The following is a 21,751-nucleotide window of genomic DNA, read 5'->3' as shown; positions in this document are numbered from 1 at the left end:
ATAATGTACTTCTAAAATTTGTTCATATTATTTATTGAACGTAAATAATTTCCCAAGTGAAGCCTCTGAAAAGGCCCTTTCACTTACTGTGAATTTTGTATAACTTCCAGGAAGAATCTTGGTGAAAGCATCCTTTACCTCTGGGTGGAAAAGATACGAGAAGTTCTGATAGAAAAATCTCAGTCATCTGATACAGGTAATGTAGAAAATATGTGGTGTTTTCTGTTTACTTTTGTTTTAATTTTAAAGTAAGATGCTTCCAGCGTTTGCTCATGTTGATTCTATTCTAGATGGTGTGCGCGTCCGTGTGCACCATTGTTGGAATTTTTTGTCTTCGTGATATCTGTAGGGCTGGCTCTGATGCCCTCGAGTCCTGCGTCACGCCGGTATATGAGGCGCTGCTGGCCCTGTGCCCTCTGTTCCTTCTTACTGCCCGTGACGGTTGTTCAGAGCGCCTGTCCTCTTGCGTCTGCGTCTTATGTCTGCAAGTGCAATAGTGGTTCTCTTCTGTGCTTCATTTCCTGATTGTATATAGCTCCGCTGTTTTTTTCATTATAAAATCTAATGTTAGTTTTCAATAGCCCACAATAAACTGAAAAGTGAAATTTTTGAATATTTGGGTGTAAGAACTAAAAAGGCAACTAGATGTCTGTAGGAATAAATAATGGAAGAATAAATAATGAGATATTAAGGCTTTAATGACTCCAAATAATGTAGGAATAAGTAATGAGATATTAAGGCTTTAATGACTCCAAGAGTGTTGGCAACAACCTCTGGTCATAACTTACTCTCAGATGACAAAATTTTCTTGGCTTTTTAAAAAATGTTAGTTGGCTCAGTCAATTTTTCTCTCAACAGGTTACCATGTTATAAAACCTAACATCATAACTGGCACTCATCTGCATAGAGACGGAACTAACTCATCCCTGGGAGTGATTTCATCCAGGTCCATGTGGATGGATCCTGGAAGGGAAATGTGAGGAAACTCTGGGGCGTAGCAAGGCCCCAGAAGGCCTGGTGCAAGAATAGGTTAGGGGCTCCCTTTCTGATTCCAATATCTAAAATTTTGCTTATCTTTACCATCTTGGAAAATCAGAACATATTTATGTTATCCATAAATACACAAACACCATATACGGGCTATGGTCTGTACATTTTTGCAAGATATTTACACACAAAAAAGTTCTGTTTACACATTTATACAAAATGATCACAGGCAGTGATGTAAATTTTGTAGTGGAGGGCACATTATCTCAAGTTGATACTTCTGTCATGTGTGTCTTGTGTGTGATGTCATCATACGATAATACACCCATATTCAAAACCTAACAAACATTTTACAAATACATTTTAACTACTTGACAATCTATTGCAACAGCAGTTATGAGACTTCACACATTAGTAATACATATCATATAAACATAGAACACACACAACTCAGATTTTATATGCCAAATATTAAACTAAGAAGCGAGGTACATTGAAAGCACATATGTAGTTAGTCAAAAATCCCAAGGGCTTGAGTCACTATTGTGTTACTACAGTTTCAAATTGGTGCACCTGTATTAGAATTAAATGGATGGAGTTACACTGCTGTAAAAGGGGAGTACAGGCAGTCCTTGACTTTGTTGTTCGACTTATGACGAATGGCACAGCACTTCTGAATTGACACCCTGATTCAACTTAGGAAAATTGGTTTTGACTTTACGATGCTCGGTCCCGCAATGGACTGGATTGCGGTTCTGAGTTACGACATTTCAACTTATGACTCAATTTTCGGGAACCAATTGTGTCGAAAGTCCAAGGACTGCCTGTAATGCAATGTGGAACCTTTATACCTGAACCCACAATTTTGCCTGTGAAAGAACTTGCAGTTTGACCACAAACAGCATTTCCTTTACATTCACATCATGTGGCTGGGCACCAAATGCAAACAAATGTCAGATATACAGACTGCTCTTGAAAGTGCAGTCACTAGTCACAAAAAGCAAACACAAGAATCCATACTGCCAGGCAATCAATCAATCAATCAATCAAACAAAAACATCTATTAAAACAACTACATTTGTAGCACTTTTCCAAGATCATGATACCTAGTCCATTTCCCATTACTATCTAAGTCAGGCACTTATGTTGCTTCCATGTCATAGAAATATTTTCTGGCCTAGATAAAAAGCCAGCCTTCACCAACATCTGTAACATCTTCTAAGTACCTCTAAGATACACACTCTATTGAGATAGGGTTTGTTCCCACCCCATAGGGCAAGATTCAGTGGTATGCTCCAGCTACTCAATAAGCCCAATTTAACTGTCTTATCAGATGAGGTTGACAATGGTTTTCCATTGTCAAAATGTTGCATAGGAGCTAGAGTGCAGTAATGAAAATAGCTTAGTTAGGAGAAACACATTCTAACAGAACTAAGAGATTAATTCTAATCAGGGGCTGCTTCCCATCTGTGCCCCTACAGCCACTCAGCTCAACCACAATGGGAGCTGGACACCACCAGCCTGGCTCCCATTCTATATCCCCTTTCTGACCCCCTGGGCCCATAATCTGGCCCCCTGCACCTGAAGCCCATCCCAGCCCCCACCCTCTGCCTGGCTCTTCATACTTGCACCATGTACCCCCCACTCGCCTCCCCACACTCAACTCCCACAGGTTATCCCAGTATGCACCTTCTGCCTGTCCCCCTGCACTTCACACCCCCAGCCTCTTCTAGCTCATACTCCCTGTCTGGTTCCCTGCACCACCAGTCCTCCCTACACAACTTTCCAGATGAGCTTCTCGCTGGTGACATGGTGACTATAGTGCAAATCCAATGCCGCAACCAGGGCAGGGGCTGCGGGCTGCCAAGCATCAGGGCCCATGGGGGCTGGCTTCGGAGTGGCATGTGCATTGGGATGCCAACGTGAAGGCCCAGCAGCATTCGTGGTGCTTCCATTGGCAGCTCTGAGCTGCTTGGTGCCTGAACCACAGCCATGATCATACCATGCTGGGAGCAGGAAGTGGCTGTGGAGAGGGCAGGAGTGCTTCCCTGTCAGACAGCCTGGGTGCCGCTTCCTGGTCCTCAGAGCCCCTGGGAGCATTTTTCTCGGAAGCCCAGCTAGGGGGTGTTTCCTGCTCTTTGGAGCCCCAGCTGGTTGGCTGCTGCCTAGCCAGCCTGTAGGTAGACTGTGGTGAAAGTACAATGATCCCTAAGGTAGAACAGCCTCTGCTGGGTGGGCCCCCATAACCTTATGGGCCTTGATATGACAGCACCTCTCACGCCATTGTAGCTATGCTACTGAGGAAACTGGTACTGCCACCAACCATAAGACTCTCTAATTTCCAGTGAATAAAAGACTTCAGTCTCCAGCACTGTCAGTGTAGCATCTTTCACCACCATGGAACTTAGACGTGACCAGAAAGAAATTGGGAATAGTAAAAACTGAAGGATTTTATTACCTCATACTAGTTATAGTTGGGCATTAGGTTCAGATCTTTCCTACAGTGCTCAACAAATGACCTGAGCTGGAGGGAACAGTCACTAACACTAACTGTCAATAGGCTAAAAAGCTTAGTCTTTATATTTAAAAATAGAGTAGACAAAATACTAAAAGTGCACCGTAGGGAACAATCCTACTTTAGCAAGGGGGATAAGTTTGATAACCTACCAGGCCATTTTCATCTCATTTCTGATTCTGTGAGTAGGTCAGTCTTCACACTTTCTTGACCAAAGCATATAATTTTTGCCAAATTATGTGGACTGTTTTTGTGGTATGGAACTCTGTTTAATGTGGATCACACTTGGATGACTAAACTTCAGTTTTCATTCTGATCTTACTATTTATTTAACAACAACAACATTTTAATCTTTTGATCTAAATAGTAGACAATGATTTTCTTCAGTTTTAAAAACCAATATTAAAACAGAATATGTTTTATAGTCTATTGTATATGGCTACCATACTGCCAGTATTACAATAATACCTTTTAGCAAGATTGCAATCACAAATATTGCACAAAAAATGACAGTTGCAATTAATGTTATTTTCAGATACATTTAATAGTTTAATCAGTCATAAAACTGATTTGTTCTTTCGGTTTTAGAGACTTTTGAGCAAAGTGATCGGAGATTATACTTTGCGCTAGACAACCCTGATAAAATTTGTTACAAATTCTATCGTTCTACACCAGCAGGACCAAACGTTGAGAAAATTACTGAAGAGACTGATGAAGATAATGAAGATGATTATTCCCTGGAATATCAACCAGTTCAAGAAGATACAGTTAAAACATTGAATTTTGTTATATCTGAAAGCCAAGAAGGTAAAAGAATCTCTGCTAATTTTGATATAAAAATTTAGAAGAGAAAATCTTTATATTTCTACTTTTTATCACCATCCTTTGTATTTTATCAAATAATAATGCAATATTTGATTTTAAAAAGTATTTTGTTTCCCTAGCCTATAGTACTGTATAGTAACTATAAAACATCCTTTTTTTGTGGTGTGTGAGATATTGTCATTTCAGCTTTTTCTGAGTTGTTATTTAGAATTTATTTTTATTTCCTAGCTAGCTAAATACATTGTTAGGAAGTTGTAAACATATTTCTCCCCAAAATAAAAATATAAATAAAGAGGTCTTAATTTTAAATCGGTAGATGAAGAACTGCCACCAATTAATCATGGGAACCCAATCTCGGACCGAAGGAGCACTTTTCAGGCACATCTTGCTCCTGTAGTGAGCCCCAAACAGGTTAGTAAAGCTTGTAAGACAGATTTCTATCCTACAGTTTTGTGCCTGATTAAATACCACTGATGTACTTGGAACTATCTGAATGCATCTCTATTTTGTGAAAAGTATATTAATACTGTTCTGATAAGAACCAGTCGTTGTCATTCACTATTTGCTGAATCTATTCCCTGTGATGCTTCCCATTAATGCAGTTGTCCCACCTCACTGTTGAAGAAGGTAAGTATTATTATCACTTGCTTTCAAGTGGACTAGGCATGGGATTGGGAGTGAGGAGATTTGTTTTCTAGTCCTAGTTATGACTCTGACAAATTGTGTAATCTTGGGCAAATAGTTAAAGTGCCTTTCTACTTTGAAAAGGGACTGAATGCACATTAAATTCCTGACTCAACATCTGTAATCTTTTTTGTATTCTTAGTCACATGTTCTCATTTTAGTGATACAAATAATAATTATCTTTCAGTCTCTTTGATACTATATAGCCAATACAGCTATGGAAAAGTGATCTGGAGTCTTGTGGATCATTAACAAAATTCTGTGTCTATTATACCTGAACAAAAACAGAAAACAAGAGTAATGGGTGCAGTTTAGCCTGTTCTATAGCATTACATTTTCTGCTCTTCTTTGGCTGATCATAAGGGGATTAGTTGTTTAAAATGCATGCTTTTGTGGTTGGCATTTACATTTTTGACAGCTGCTACAAAGAGGGGAATGATGGTTAGGGCATTAGCCAAGGACTTGGGAGTTCAAATCCCTGCTCCACCACAAGAAGTTTGTGTGACCTTGGGCAAATCACTTAGTCAATGTTTCTGTTTCCCACCTGTAAAATGGGGCTAATAGTACTTCTCTACCTCTCAGGAATGTTGAGCATAAAATGCATTAAAGATTGTGAAGTGCTCAGATTCTGTGACAACAGGGGCCATATGAGTACTTAAGATATATAGAACAAACCTGTTGGAGGTAATAGAGTTGCATGGTTGTCATGGAGGGTGTAATGTGACCTACAGAATCTTTATCACTTGACATATACATATTATTTTGACTACGGTGGCTGGAGGGGCACTAAAATTCAGTTCTTCTGGATAATATGGCTTCAGGAAAGGAGGGAATCAGTACCACCAATGTTATTTCCTCTTCTTGCTTTAGGTTACTTGCACCTATTGGTCACAGTTCTTAAGCTACGCATAGCACAGATACTGATAGGAGGAAGCCCATAACCAGTGGGTGTGCGCTTCCTAAAGTATATATTTGTGACATGGACACAGTAGGATCTCCACAGAGAGGTACTCATCTGAACAGGTTTTTAAAGCTACCTATGCAGAAAACTAAATAATTCTTCTCCTTTCCTCTCTTCATCCCTCCTCTCAAAATAATTAGGAAATTTCAGACAGATAGGGTTTTGATTGGGCAAAGTTAAAGTGATGGTATGTGTGGTCAAAACTGGGTTCATAACAAAAACTAGCTTCATCAGTAACTATGGAGGGAATAGCATCTATTCATAACACTTTGTCTACTCCACAATATTAATTAACACTTGTAAAGCACTATAAAAATGTAAGGTGCTTTGTAACTTCTAAATATTTTTCAGTATTTCACATTTATTTTTTAACAGTTTCAATTAACCTTTAATATGGTTTTAAATAATATTACTTTTAATTGGTATAGTAATTATTATTTTAAAACTGAAAACAAAGGTAATGGGTAAATGGGTAATGGTAAAATACAGGCAATTTAGCATGTTTTGTAGCATTACTTTTTCTACTCTTCTTTGGCTGAAGGGTTTAGGTATTTAAAATGCAACAGCTTCCATGGTTGGCATTTACATTTTTGAAAGATGCTACAAAGAGTTGACCTGGTGCTTGGAAGATAATTTTTGGTATTTTATGTTTTGAGTTTGCAAAGGGGCTTCTTTACCCGCCCTGGGTCTACATTCATTGGGCATTATTTATTATTCTGACTTAATATTTTGTGTTAACTTATTCTTTTGATATTTAAAAAACAAAAACATGCACATTGCATATATAGTCTATGGAACTGGATTGTTTGATCATTCTGGAATGTATCTTTACTTGGCATCTTTTCTATGTATATACTTGAAAGTATAAAATACTAATCCAATTTGAAAGTGTTATCTCCCTTTGAGTATCCTCGTTTCCTCCACCAAACAAATTAATTCATACAAGATACACTGAAAAAATTCTTCATAAATTCTTACTGGTGAGATGAAAAGCAATAATGAATGCCCTAAGCTAGTTTGTGCTTACCCACAGGAGAAGGGCAAAAGACCAGGAAAATATATGCTTAACCTCCAGATTGTCAGATGACTGTCCCTTCTACTGGGAGGAGTTTAGGGAGAAAGGCTTGGAGTTAGTGTTTGGGCTCCTAATCTCGCAGATTCTGATGGTTCACAGTGAAAGAGAACCCTCTTGTTGTGGTTTCAGAGGTGTCCACTTGGAGGGCTGGCTTCTCCCCATGGTTCTCCATTGGCTTCCATCCCAGCCCTGGCAGTATGTCTCCTTCAGGTCCTGTGCATCCATTGGTTGAGTCCCTCTGAAGTTGTGCAGTAGCAGTTACAGAGGAGCCAAGCTCTTAAGGAGTTAATGCTGTATTAACTCTCAGTTGGCTATCCACTTAGATATCTGCATGGTCAGCTAGGCATGATGCATCAGAAGACTGGTGCTGTTTCACCTCCTTTGGCTCCACCTCCAAAATAATGTAGAAGAAGGATCCTTTAGAGCTCCATTAGAGCTTTTGTGGGATCCTAGGGTGATGCCAGGTAAAAAAATGCCAAGTAGTGGCTACTTATCTCCCTGTATGTCCCAACTGCGAGAGCTACTGGGTTCCATTCCTTTGTTCCCCACACTTCTATGGGCAATCTAGCCATTAGTGTGAAATCAGATTAAGCTGATTTAGTAAAATCACACTGAAAAATCTTCAGATCCATTGTATACTATTGAATTTTATTTAAATCTATTATGGAAAAGATGTGTATGTATTTAACTTTATTGCAGAGTTAAAAAGTTGAAAAAGCACAGGAGGAAATATGTGCGAAGAAAAACCAACATTTTTAATGGAAATTCTTTAGAATTCATTATGAGAGGAGCACACAAAATTTGACATAAACAGAACTTCAGGCATCTAATCTTGTATCTTAGTAACAAGTATGGAAAATTAAATCATTTAGAAATATAAAACATTCCAGATACATCTGTTTGAAATAACAGATGAGATCTGCCCAAATAATGGCATAGGGATTAAAAATAAAAAATCCCCCACGCTTTTGTTCACAATCTGCTGCAAATAAAATTCATGGAGCATCCTTGAAAACTTGTACTAGACATAACTGCACTCACTATCAGTCTGTATATGTTGGATCACAGTTTAAATCTGTGCCATAACAGGTTTGCAAAGATTCATCTGAATGGAGGGAATGATACTCTGTTATGTGTAATATCACCTAAAATAGTACATTATAGATTCTAAGGGGAGAAGGGACCATTATGATCATCTAGTCTGACTTTCTGTATAACACAGGCCATAGAACTTCCCTAAATAATTCCTAGAGCATACTATTTAGAAAAGCATCCAATTTTGATTTAAAAATTATCAGAGATGGAGTATCCACCACAATCTTTGGTAAATTGTTCCAATGGTTAATTACTCTTTCCATTAAACAATTATGCCTCATTTCCAATCTGAATTTGTCTAGCTTCAACGTCCAACAATTGGATCATGTTATACCTTTCTCTGCAAGATTGAAGAGCCCATTATTAAATATTGTTCCCCATGTGAATACGTTTAGACTGTAATCAAGTTACCCTTAACCTTCTCTTTATAAAGCTAAATAAATTGAGCTCCTGGAACCTATCACTAGAAGGCACGCTTTCTAATTCTTCAGTCATTCTCATGGCTCTTCATGAACCCCCTCCAATTTATCAACATTTGTCTTGAATTGTGAGCATCTGAACTGGACACACTGTTCCAGCCCAGTCACACCAGTGCCAAATATAGAGGTAAAATAACCTCTCTACTTCTTGAGATGCCCCTATTTGTGCATCCCAGTATCTCATTAGCTCTTTTGGCCAGAGTATCACATTGGGAGATTATGTCCAGCAGACTATCCACCATGACCCTCAAATTTTTTTCAGTTGCTGCTTCCCAGGATAGACTCTCCCATCCTGTAAGTATAGCCTACATTCTTTGTTTGTAGATGTATACGTTTACATTTAGCCCTATTAAAATGCATATTGTTTGCTTGTGCCCTGTTTACCAAGCAATCCAGATTGTTCTGAATCCGTGACCTATCTTCTTCGTTATTTACCACTCCCCCAGGTTTTGTGTCCTCTGCAAACTTTATCAGTAATAATTTTGTTTTCTTCCTGGTTATTAATAAAATTGTTAAGTGGTGTAGGACTAAGAACCAGTCCCCACAGGACCCCACTGGAAATGGACCCTCTTGATGACAATTCCCCATTTACAATTAGCCAGTTTTTAAGCCATTTACAGTGTGCCATGTGTATTTTATATTGTTCCAGTTTTTAATAAAAATGTTGTATGGTAACAAGTCAAAAGCCCTACAGAAGTATAAATACATTACATCAACACTGTTGCCTTTATTAACCAAACTTGTAGGCCAAGGCCAAGGCACAACTGGAATTGCAGCTAGCAAGGGATGTGGAGGGTAACAAGAAGGGTTTCTACAGGTGTGTTAGCAACAAGAAGATGATCATGGAAAATGTGGGATCCTTACTGAATGGGGGAGGCAACGTAGTGAGAGATGATGTGGAAAAAGCTGAAGTACTCAATGCATTTTTTGCCTCGATCTTCACAGACCAAGGGCAGCTCCCAGACTGCTGCACTGAGTAACACAGCATGGGGAGTAGGTGATCAGCCCTCAGTAGTGAAAGAACAGGTTAAGGACTACTTAGAAAAGCTGGATGTGCACAAGTCCATAGGTCCAGATCTAATGCATCCAAGGGTGCTGAGGATTTGGCTGATGTGATTGCAGAGCCATTGGCCATTATCCTTGGCGATCGGGGGAGGTCCCGCACGATTGGAAAAAGTCAAATATAGTGCCCATATTTAAAAAAAGGGAAAAAAGAGAACCCAGGGAACTACAGACCAGTCAGTCTCACTTCAATCCCCGGTGAAATTATGGAGCAGGTCCTCAAGGAATCCATTTTGAAGCACTTGGAGGAGAGGAAGGTGATCAGGAACAGTCAACATGGATTCACCAAGGGCAGGTCATGCCTGACCAACCTGATTGCCTTCTATGATGAGATAACTGGCTCTGTGGATATGGGGAAAGCAGTGGATGTAATATATCTTGACTTTAGCAAAGCTTTTGATATGGTCTCCCACAGTATTCTTGCCAGCAAGTTAAAAAAGTATGGATTGGATGAATGGACTATAAGGTGGATAGAAAGCTGGCTAGATTGTCAGGCTCAGTGGGTAGTGATCAACGGCTCGATGTCTAGTTGGCAACCGGTATCAAGTGGAGTGTCCCGGGGTTGGTCCTTTGGCTGGTTTTGTTCAACATCTTTATTAATGATCTGGATGAACTGATTAATTGCACCCTCAGCAGGTTCGCAGATGTCACTAAGCCGGGGGGGAGAGGTAGATACAATGGAGGGTAGGGATAGGGTCCAGAGTGACGGATTGGTCCAAAAGAAATCTGATGAGGTTCATCAAGGACAAGTCCAGAGTTCTGCACTTAGGAAGGAAGAATTCCATGCACCGCTACAGGCTGGGGACCAACTGGCTAAGCAGCAATTCTGCAGAAAAGGACCTGGGGATTACGGTGGATGAGAAGCTGGATATGAGTCAGCAGTGTGCCCTTGTTGCCAAGAAGGTCAATGGCATATTGGGCTGTATTAGTAGGAGCATTGCCAGCAGATTGAGGGAAGTGATTGTTCCCCTCTATTCAGCACTGGTGAGGCCACACCTGGAGTATTGCATCCAGTTTTGGTCCCCCCCACTACAGCAGGGATGTGGACAAATCGGAGAGAGTCCAGCGGAGGGCGACGGAAATGATTAGGGGGCTGGGGCACATAACTCATGAGGAGACGCTGAGGGAACTGGGGTTATTTAGTCTGTAGAAGAGAAGAGTGAGGGGGGATTTGATAGCAGCCTTCAGTTACCTGAAGGGGGGTTCCAAAGAGGATAGACCTAGGCTGTTCTCATTGGTGGCAGATGACAGAACAAGAAGCAATGGTCTCAAGTTGCAGTGGGGGAGGTCTAGGTTGGATATTAGGAAACACTATTTCATTAGGAGGGTGGTGAAGCACTGGAATGGGTTACCTAGGGAGGTGGTGGAATCTCCATCCTTAGAGGTTTTTAAGGCCCGGCTTGACAAAGACTGGGCTGGGATGATTTAGTTGGTATTGGCCCTGCTTTGAGCAGGGAATTGGACTAGATGACCTCCTGAGGTCTCTTCCAACCCTAATATTCTATGATTCTAACTCTGCTGATCATATATTTCTCGTGTCCCTTGGCTTCTCTTATCAGTGTTCTACAATTCCTAACTTCTGATTACTGGGTCAGACCAAAGGTCCATCCAGCCCAGTATCCTGTCTACTGACAGTAGCCAGTACCAGGTGCCCCAGAGAGAGTGAACCTAACAGATAATGATCTAGTGATCTCTCTCTTGCCATCCATCTCCACCCTCTGACAAACAGAGGCTAGGGACACCTTTCCTTACCCATCCTGGCTAATAGACATTAATGGACTTAACCTCCACGAATTTATCCAGTTCTCTTTTAAACCCTGTTATAGTCCTAGCCTTCACAACCTCCTCAGGCAAGGAGTTCCACAGGTTGACTCTGCGCTGAGTGTAGAAGAACTTCCTTTTATTTGTTTTAAATCTGCTGCCCATTAATTTCATTTGGTGGCCCCTAGTTCTAATATTATGGGAACAAGTAAATAACTTTTCCTTATTCACTTTCTCCACACCACTCATGATTTTATATACCTCTATCATATCCCCCCTTAGTCTCCTCTTTTCCAAGATGAAAAGTCCTAGCCTCTTTAAACTCTCCTCATATGGGACCCGTTCCAAACCCCTAATCATTTTAGTTGCCCTTTTCTGAACCTTTTCTAATGCCAGTATATCTTTTTGAGATGAGGGGACCACATCTGTACGCAGTATTCAAGCTGTGGGTGTACCATGGGTTTATATAAGGGCAATAAGATATTGTCCGTCTTATTTTCTATCCCTTTTTTAATGATTCCTAACATCCCGTTTGCTTTTTTGACTGCCGCTGCACACTGCGTGGACATCTTCAGAGAACTATCCACGATAACTCCAAGATCTTTTTCCTGATTAGTCGTAGCTAAATTAGCCCCATTATATTGTATGTATAGTTGGGATTATTTTTTCCAATGTGTATTACTTTACATTTATCCAGATTAAATTTCATTTGCCATTTTGTTGCCCAGTCACTTAGTTTTGTGAGATCTTTTTGAAGTTCTTCACAGTCTGCTTTGGTCTTAACTATGTTGAGCAGTTTAGTATCATCTGCAAACTTTGCCACCTCATTGTTTACCCTTCTCCAGATCATTTATGAATAAGTTGAATAGCACTGGTCCTAGGACTGACCCTTGGGGAACACCACTAGTTACCCCTCTCCATTCTTTAAATTTACCATTTATTCCTACCCTTTTTTCCCTGTCTTTTAACCAGTTCTCAGTCCATGAAAGGATCTTCCCTCTTATCCCATGACAACTTAATTTTCGTAAGAGCCTTTGGTGAGGGATCTTGTCAAAGGCATTCTGGAAATCTAAGTACGCTATGTCCATTGGCTCCCCCTTGTCCACATGTTTGTTGACCACTTCAAAGAACTCTAATAGATTAGTAAGATATGATTTCCCTTTACAGAAACCATGTTGACTTTTTCCCAACAATTTACGTTCTATGTGTCTGACAATTTTATTCTTTTTACTATTGTTTCAACTAATTTTCCCGGTACTGACGTTAGACTTACCGGTCTGTAATTGCTAGGATCACCTCTAGAGCCCTATTTAAATATTGGCGTTACATTAGCTGTCTTCCAGTCATTGGGTACAGAAGCTGATTTAAAGGACAGGTTACAAACCATAGTTAATAGTTCCACAATTTCACATTTGAGTTCTTTCAGAACTCACCTTTCTCTTCACCTTTCTTCCATTTGTTATATAGTATTTTTTTTGTTTTTTACAGCTGCCATCACCTCCCCTCTAACCAAGGCTGTTTTTTTAACCAGAACAGCCTTCTTTGATTGTGGGATTCTGGTTTTTTGGGAGATCTAATAAGGTGTTCTTAAATGATTCCCAATTATCATTCACATTTTTCTGATTAAATTGTTCCTCCCAGCTGATATGCCTCACAATTGTTTTGATCTTTGTGAAATTGGCCCTTTTGAAGTACAGGTAGATATATTACTGTTCTGGGCTTTATTCTGCGTGCACATTGTAAATGTGATGAAGTCATGATCGTTTATACCTAAGCTACCTAATTTTTAGTTCTGCGATCAGTTCCTGTTTATTTGTTAGGGCAAGGTCTAATATAGAATTCCCCTGTATTGGTTGAAACACTTCTTGGGTTAGGAAATTCTCATCTATAATGTTTAGAAATTCCAAGGATATTTTAGTATTGGCAGCATAAGACCTCCAACATACGTCATTCACATCGAAGTCCCTCATGATCATGCTGCTTTTTTCCCCTACACGCTGTAGATAGCCACATAAGGAGTCAGTCATTCTGTCTCTAGTATGATTTGGTGATCTGTAGCAGACACTAAATAGTACCCTATCTTGTGCTTTATCTGTTAGGACATTGATCCAAATGCATTCAAGATCATTTTCCTCTGAGTGATCAGTGACTCGGAAACAGGTAATGCTATTTTTTGACAGAGTGCCACTCTCCCTCCCCTTTTGCTCACTTGGTCCTTCTTAAATAGCTTATAACCGTTGATCTTAACATTCCAGTTGTGCAGATCATCCCATCTGGTTTCAGTAATATCAATGGGATTGAATTTATGTTCATAAATTAGCAATTCCAATTCCTCTGATTTATTATTCGGGCTCCTAGCATTAGAGTGTGAGCAATTAAAAATAATTTCTTCTCTTCATGTCCTTTGGTTCTTTGATTAATTTTGTTTTCAACATCTTGAATTTGTGATAACTGAGTGCTCCTATTTCCCCTCTTTTTTACCCTCACCTTGTTATTGTTTGCTATTTATCAAGTTCTCTAAAACTCTGCTAGGTGCCTGATCCACATATAAAGAGTCACTGCTTCTCGTAGCTTACGGTTTTAAATATACAAAAAATGCAACAAGTAGGATAGTAGGGAGGGGAAATAGAGAGAGGACATGGGTTACCAAAACGAAATAATGTGATTGCTTAGATTTATGTGTGTGTCTTGAGGTTCTTTAGAATGAACCTTTATTACATGCTTTTGGGAACCTGACTGATAATAAATAATGCACTATTTTAGGTAAGCAGTCTCAAAACTGATGATTGTGTTCATTATATAATTTAATTGCATCCATTCAGACAAAGCTCTGAAAGTGTGTAAAGTGATATAAATAGTACTTCAATATATATATTTTAAAAAGGAACAAAATTGTTGCAGGAAAATAGGTTTTTGAAGCAGCGTTTTCTTCTGAGATGCTGTAAATGGTTTGTTGAGATCTATTATTAGATCTATTTTTGCAGCGCATTTACTGATTTCACTGTGGGAAAAAAATGGGAATAGCACCATACTGCAAAGATTAATATTGAAGATGTATATTGATTACTCCAGAGAGACATTTTTTCTTTTGAATTAAAAACAATTTGCTTGCCAGGCATGCTTTCTTAAGCTCTCACAACTTTAATAATATTTTGCTTAAAGTAGTATTAATTATGCATTGTTTACTAAAACAGTGTCTTTAGCAAAGCTCATTTCTTTGCTAGACCCAGTTGATAAGGGCAGAACAATTGCAAGTTTGTTTATTTAGACACAGAAGAGGAACTAATATTGATTTACTAAATGATGTTTTTAAAAGTGCTATTTGTTTAAAAACAGAAATAGCAACTTAAGAGATTTTTTTTCTGCATAGTAAAATAAGAACATTACAAAGTCATCAATACTATATATTTAAATAGCTCTATTCTTTCCAGCCTATCAGTTTCTTACAATGTCAACAGTATGCTGAATTGGAACAATAGTCAATAAGAGATGGCTTGGTTCTGCTATTCACATATTGTGTATATGTGTTAAATGAGAGAAATCTGCTTCCTCCACATTTACAAAAGCAATTTTAAAATGCTTTCGACTCATAGAGTAAAGCTCTATGAATAAATGAAGCTCTACTGAATGAACTGGTCATCACCTTTTAAAAAAAGATTAGTACTGTTCCTCACATTGTCCCCAGAATACATCATAGAATTCTAGTAATCTGCTGAGTTTGCAAAATGTGTGCTTGTGAAACTTGTGTAATGTGCAGCTCTAGAGACCATCCCATATGTTCTGTGGGTGTTTCACGTGAACAACAGATGCATTGCATATTGATATAAGAGAGACATATCAGAAAATTCATGCTTCCTTCCAGAAGTAAACACCTTTGATGTTATAGAAATTATTGTATCTTCTTTATATCGTGCTCTGTATAATCACCACTGCTTACATTAGGTAGTTACACCTGCATGTCAAGGGAGTGTGCTGTAGACTGCATAGTGTTTAAATTCTAGAATGGTGAGGGCTCTAGCAATGCTTTTAGGCCCTGATTTTGCAAGTTACATAAACATCTGAATAGTTCCATCTTGTGCTTAAAGTTAAGTACCTTGCTGAATCAGGGCAATCGAGAGGATATAGGGATAGCAGTGTCTGTTCTTCTATGTTGGATACGTTACTTGTTTTTTTAAAACACCAATTTCTTTTGATACATTAAAACAATTCAAGATTAATGTTAGATAATTGTTTATTTTAACATCTGAATACAGATCCTTTACAAATGATGCCTACAAACCCTATTGTTGTTTTTCAAGGTGAAAATGGTTCTTGCCAAATTGCATGAGAATAAGAAAATAGCGAGTGCTACCCACAACATATATGCATACAGGTGAGTGAAGAGTAGAGAATTTTCAGCCTCAGTAACTTTGACCCTAACTATACATTAAGAGTATTAAGTTTGATTATGAGTACACATACTCATAGCAACCATGAAGATCACAGATATAAAATAAAAATCAGAAACTGTGCTATAGGGTCGCATAATCTTCTTACACTGCATTTGTATTCAAACAATGCCTAAGAGTGATCTGCAACTACAAGTCAAAAGTGTACATATTGATTGCATACGGTCTGAAAATTATTGATCATTCTGAATCTACTCATACCCCTTTGAAATGCTATTGGATGAAAACAGTCCTTCCGGCAGAGTCCACTAATTCATAATGAAAATAGAAAGAAAAATAGATAGTAAACATTTTGGGACAGGAACCTCTTTTTTGTTTTATGTAACTGTATGAGACCCCCATCCCTGACTGAAGTCCCAGGGCACGATTGCAATACAAATAATAAATAAGTATGGTACTGGGGAATGGAATGGGAAGAGAAATAAATATATGCACACTCTCTCACACCACATACATGTGCACAAAGCATGGTGAAGACGGACATAGAGGACAGTATATTTAAAAGCTACTCAGGAAATGTCTAAAATCAGTTTGTGTGTGGATGGTACTCGTACAACAATGTTTTATCTCATCCATGTTTCCATGGTCAAAATCCGTTAGAGACACCCTGCTTTGAAGATAATGTACAATTACTATATTGTACATATAAATATAAAGTAAAACATCCCATAAACTGTTTTCCTGGCCTACATTTAAATGTCCTCATTTCCATTTATTTTATTTTGATAATAAAATATTCTGGGCTGAATATTTGCATGCAGGGTTTTGGCTTAGGAAGGTTATTTAATTATTTCCAGTTTTCCAAAAAGACACTTCAGTGGATTTATGTGTGTTTGTTAAACTGTGTGTTTGTGTGTGTGAAAGAGAAACACATACAAACAAACATACATTTTATGTATACTACTTGCACAAAAATCATATTAAAAGAACCATTTTTAAGGTTGCAAAGTCAGGCACTGAAAAGTTAGGAAATACCAGAATTAAGGTTGCCTATGTTCATAGCAGGGTCTGAATAGTGTGCAGTAAATAAGGCCTAGCATCACACACTGAACAGTGAGGATGAAACAAAATATTGTACAGCTAGTCATTGAGTACTGTCCATTCTGTGCACTGAATAAAACAGGGGTCCTGTGGAAATGATAGTATGTGAACTATATCGTAATTCATATGCACCAGAGGAATGAATTAAGGTTGCACATTAAATTCCTGCTCATCCCTGGGCTGGAGCATGCCTAGTGTGAATGGAATCTTCAGAGGTTTGTGCTGTGAAGATCTAAGGCTGAACATGTGCAAATTGTGATTTTTAAAAGGCTTATATCTTGGCCAGGTTTGGGCATATTTTAATAAGGATGACAAAAAGTATGTCCTTGATGTAAAAGTCAGTCTTCTGCCAAATTTCAAGTCCATTCTCCAAAACATGAGGACACTAGAGCTTCTCAAAAAAAAAAAAAAAAAAAAAGGTTGCTAGAATTTTTGAATATAGCCTCATTCTTGGAAGTGGATGAAGCATTTTGGCTGAAATTTTCCCAAAAAATCAGCTAGAGGCAGACACCTGCCATGGAAAACTTCCACCCAAATGGTAAAAGTTTGGCAAAGTTATAAATAACTGAAAATGAGGTCTTATAAATGGGAAGTTGTGGGCAACCTTAATAATAGGTAGGGCTGCTGGTAGCACTCCTTATCCTAAACTAATTTCACATAGGCTTCATATATGACTTGATCTCAGTCCAGATCCATATCACAAAAACCACCATCACTATAACTGATACTAACGGTTATCCCTTGTTGGCAGTCTTAGCAGAGAAGCCAATGATCTGAAACAGCATGCATGGAAACTGACCTAGACAGTTACTTTTAGTGTGGTACTAGCAAAGAGCAAAATGGTAGCAAGAGGAGGCTTGAATACCATGCATGCTATATCTGTCTGTGAACAAAAAGAAAAGGAGTATTTGTGGCACCTTAGAGACTAACAAATTTATTTGAGCATAAGCTTTAGTAGGCTACAGCTCACTTCATCGGAAGTGAGCTGTAGCTCAGGAAAGCTTATGCTCAAATAAATTTGTTAGTCTCTAAGGTGCCACAAGTACTCCTTTTCTTTTTGCGAATACAGACTAACACCGCTGCTACTCTGAAACCTGTCTGAACAGAAGATGTTAGTTTTTACTATTGCCAGTATGACACCTCTCTCCATCACTAGCAACATACACTTTAAACAAAACCAAAAATATCTTATTTTTGCTTCATATTCTTCACCTGATTACACAATTCTCTTTTCATGATTACATTGCTTCTATAATAACTGAGTGTGATGTTACAAACAGAGGTCATTAAATCAGTTTGGGTAACAAGTGACATGATGCCAATTGTGTGGATAATTGTTTGGAACTAGACTGAGGCCACAGTCCTTTCAATATAAATCACCTGTTCCAGGGTGTACAGCTCCGAAAGTGCCTGATGTGTAAGTCTCTCATGCATGACTAAGGCTATGTCATGGAAGTCACGGAATCCATGACTTTCAGAGACCTCTGTGACATTTCTGCCCTGAGGCTGGAGTTGTCAGCAGGCAGCTCCGCAGCTCTCAGCCGTTGCTGGTGGCTGGCCCCCCAGCAGATCCTAGCTGCTGGGCAGCAGGGGGACCCCCGGAGCTCCCAGCCCCTGCAGGCTGTGGGGGTCCCCCCAGAGCTCCCAGCCCCTGTGGGTGGTGGGGGTCTCCCAGAGCTTCCAGCCGCCAAGGGTGGCACAGGGAACCTGAAGCTCCCACTTGCTGCAGACAGTGGGGCTTCCCACGGCTGCCCAGCTGTGGTGGGCAATGAGTGGACCCCACAGCAGCCCAGCCACGGCAGGCGGTGGGAGGCCCCCACAGCTGCTCAGTCGCTTTGTTTGTATTATTTGATTTAGTGTTTAAAGTCTGTTGAGCTGCATGTAGAGAATGTGGCCACAGATTTTATTAGTTTGTTTTATTTTGGTCACATTAAAAAACTTGTAAATAAATTCAGAACTTTGGTGAGGGTTTTCTTTGCTTAGCTTGGGACTTCAGATGAGTTTCTGTCCATGTGTTAGTCCTATCAGACAGAACATTCATCAAATGCTAATAACTCACTACTGACCTGGGAACTGTACAGCATAAGCTCATAAAATTCACACCCTCCCTCAATGTGGAGAGAGATATGCAACAGTTTTCTGCCCCAAGTTATAATTTCCGCACACTGGCTTTAGACAAAACAAAAACAAATTTATTAACTACAAAAGGATAGATTTTAAGTGATTATAAGTGATAGCAAACATATCAAAGCAATTTACCTTAGTAAATAAACAAAACTACAAACTGAGCTTAACACACTAGATAGGTAGGATATGAATTAGCAAATTCTCACCCTGAGTGATAAACAGGCTGGTAGATTCTTAAGGCACAAGCTGCCTTGGCTTTCCTAGGTTTTCATACAAAGGCTAAAAATCCCTCGAGCCTGGGACCATCACTTTCCATAGTTCAGTCCTTGCCCCTCATGTGTTTCCAGGTGTCTTGTAGGGAGAGTGAGGTACCATCATGATGTCATTGTCCCCCTTTTATATCTTCTTCCCACTTCCTTGAAAGATCTTTTGCTGTGATCTGGGTCAAATAGTTCCCACTGTGTAGTGCTATCTCTGAAAGGTTTGTATTGTACAGAGTTCCTGGGGTAATCCTTGTGCTTGTGTGCATTTCCTCAACAAGCCATTAACATTGTTTGGCCTTTTTACTGTTGAACCTGAAAGGCTGTTTGTGGGTATTTTCAACCTCACAACATGTTTTAATAACACATACGTAGCCAAACTTCATAACTTCACATACGATGATAGCACGTACAATCCAATGAGATACTACTGTCTAGCACATCAAGACTTTTAGAATGATACCTCACAAGGCATAATTTGTACAAAACATATCTTAATTACGACAGTGGTGAATGTTGGGGTGTGCCAGGGTGTCACACTGTAAAAATATTAAGTGATTGATATTTTTGGTTAGGTTCTAATACTGTTGCTTGTTTTCAGAATATACTGTGAGGACAAACAGACGTACTTACAGGATTGTGAAGATGATGGGGAGACAGCAGCAGGTGGACGCCTCCTCCATCTTATGCAGGTTAAAGGAAACAAACTTTGTCTTTAGATAGTTTTAAATGTGTTTTAAAATCATAGATTATAAATAAGGCTTACAGCTTTACGCACTTAAGATGATTCTAATTTTTGCTCTGCAAATAGCCCTATAGATTTAGTATTCTATATATTACATGGCTTTAAAAAAAGTAGTTCTATTAGGTAATGATAGGCACACACCAACTCCCAGGTTCTCAGAGTGTTCCCTGCAGTGTCCAGCCCCTTATCCACTGAATACTCATTGAATTACCAGGCTTGCTGTTCCCAAAGGAACAGTACACACCAGCTTGTAAGATTCTACTTAGGACCATCACTTTGCTTACCACCACATCAATTAGATATTTGAGAGAGTTATTCTGTATGGATCAGGAAAGCATAGTTCCCAGGGGAAAGAAAAATGTATGAGCGCTTGAGTAGTAGCAGTTCATAAGTTCCTTTGTAGCTCTTCAGTGAGATCTCTTGACTTCCTGCTTAAACACACTTATGACTGATAATGTAAATCTGCTCTTTCTGTTTTCATTTTCATTTGGGAGCTTGCAGTTTTTGCAGGTTAGTATATCATTTGCAGTCAAAGCAGTCTCTATTCTACTGAAACTTGATGAGGCAAGAAGTTAAACCATAAATTCTACCTGTCTTTTTTCAACTCTTCCATTTTCTTATATCTGCTCTATAGGATACAAAATTACAAGGTAGACTAAATTAACCTCTGCTGCTAATAGAAATGAACAAAGTATTATACTTCATGCCTGAGGAAGAGGATTAGATTCTATGCAGTAACTATACTATGGCTCATCCTTCCCCATTCTCATGAAGAATGAATAAAAACAGTTTTGAGGAAAGTGTAGTGTTTGGGGAACTTTTGTATTGCACCATTTTTTAAAAAACAACCACCCCAGCTCTTGCCCCAACTTGGGCATATTTCTTTATCACTGAGGTTCTAGTGATATGATCTGTGAAGATATGGTCTCCTCTTCTGTAGGACTCTTATCTTGTCTAAGATAAACTAAAACCACTTCAATCAAGATAGAACTTTCTGGTTAGAAGAAACAATATTTTAGACTTACTTTTTAGATTTAAAATGATAGAGAGTTCAACAATTTCCTAATGCCATTTGGCATCCTGCTTACTATGAACAACTGATATCCAGAGTTGCTTTGCTAGAGTTAATTCACTGAGCTCACAATTGTTGTATAAGTATATTGTGAAACATGAACTGTATTGAAATTGTCTCAACACTTCTTTTCTAGATAGTCCCTTTATTCTTTCTTATGCTGTAATTTTTATTGAATTCTTGTTTCCACATACAAAGGCAGAACAATTTGACAATATTTTTACAGTTACTTAAATAAGGTTTCTCTGTACAAATTGCCATATAAAACATATCTGTCTGGGCTAGGTAGCGATAGTTGAGCCGTTGCAGGTGAATTTGTGTTGGATCTCGTGTATCCATATACGTTTTCCATTGGACAACTTCCAATTTTATGCCTGAGTTGCAATACTGTAACTACTGAAGTTCATGGAGTTACACGAGGGATGAATTGGGTTTATTATATTTATCATTACGTGCAATTTGGTCCAGGCTCCCTGACTGACGCTTTCTATCTCAGCTGGTAATTGGCTCTTCTGTACACGTTTCCTCTGATTCCGATCATTCCGTAGGTCATCTTCAAGCTGAAAGTGGATCAGGTCAAGTTCATCTTCATTGCCCCAGCATGGCTGAGCAGT

The 21,751-nt window shown here is 39.0% G+C and overlaps 1 protein-coding gene across 4 annotated transcripts in view; it reads left to right on the top strand.

Moving 5' to 3' along the window:
* IMPACT (impact RWD domain protein) overlaps positions 1-21,751 on the top strand; it is a 40,494-nt gene that overhangs the window by 10,126 nt on the left and 8,617 nt on the right. For 3 of the 4 annotated variants that reach the window (XM_074944498.1, XM_074944495.1, XM_074944497.1), the window contains 5 exons: positions 111-196; positions 4,178-4,309; positions 4,644-4,738; positions 15,743-15,816; positions 19,922-20,012. In XM_074944498.1, the coding sequence (XP_074800599.1) occupies positions 111-196; positions 4,178-4,309; positions 4,644-4,738; positions 15,743-15,816; positions 19,922-20,012 (478 nt within the window). The remainder of the gene's footprint in view (positions 1-110; positions 197-4,177; positions 4,310-4,643; positions 4,739-15,742; positions 15,817-19,921; positions 20,013-21,751) is intronic. The other variant, XM_074944496.1, reaches the window with a different exon arrangement.

This window comes from Natator depressus, chromosome 2 (assembly GCF_965152275.1).
Source record: "Natator depressus isolate rNatDep1 chromosome 2, rNatDep2.hap1, whole genome shotgun sequence".
NCBI lineage: Eukaryota > Metazoa > Chordata > Testudines > Cheloniidae > Natator > Natator depressus.
Note: the sequence above shows the minus strand (reverse complement) of the source record. Positions and strands in the feature narration are given on the sequence as shown.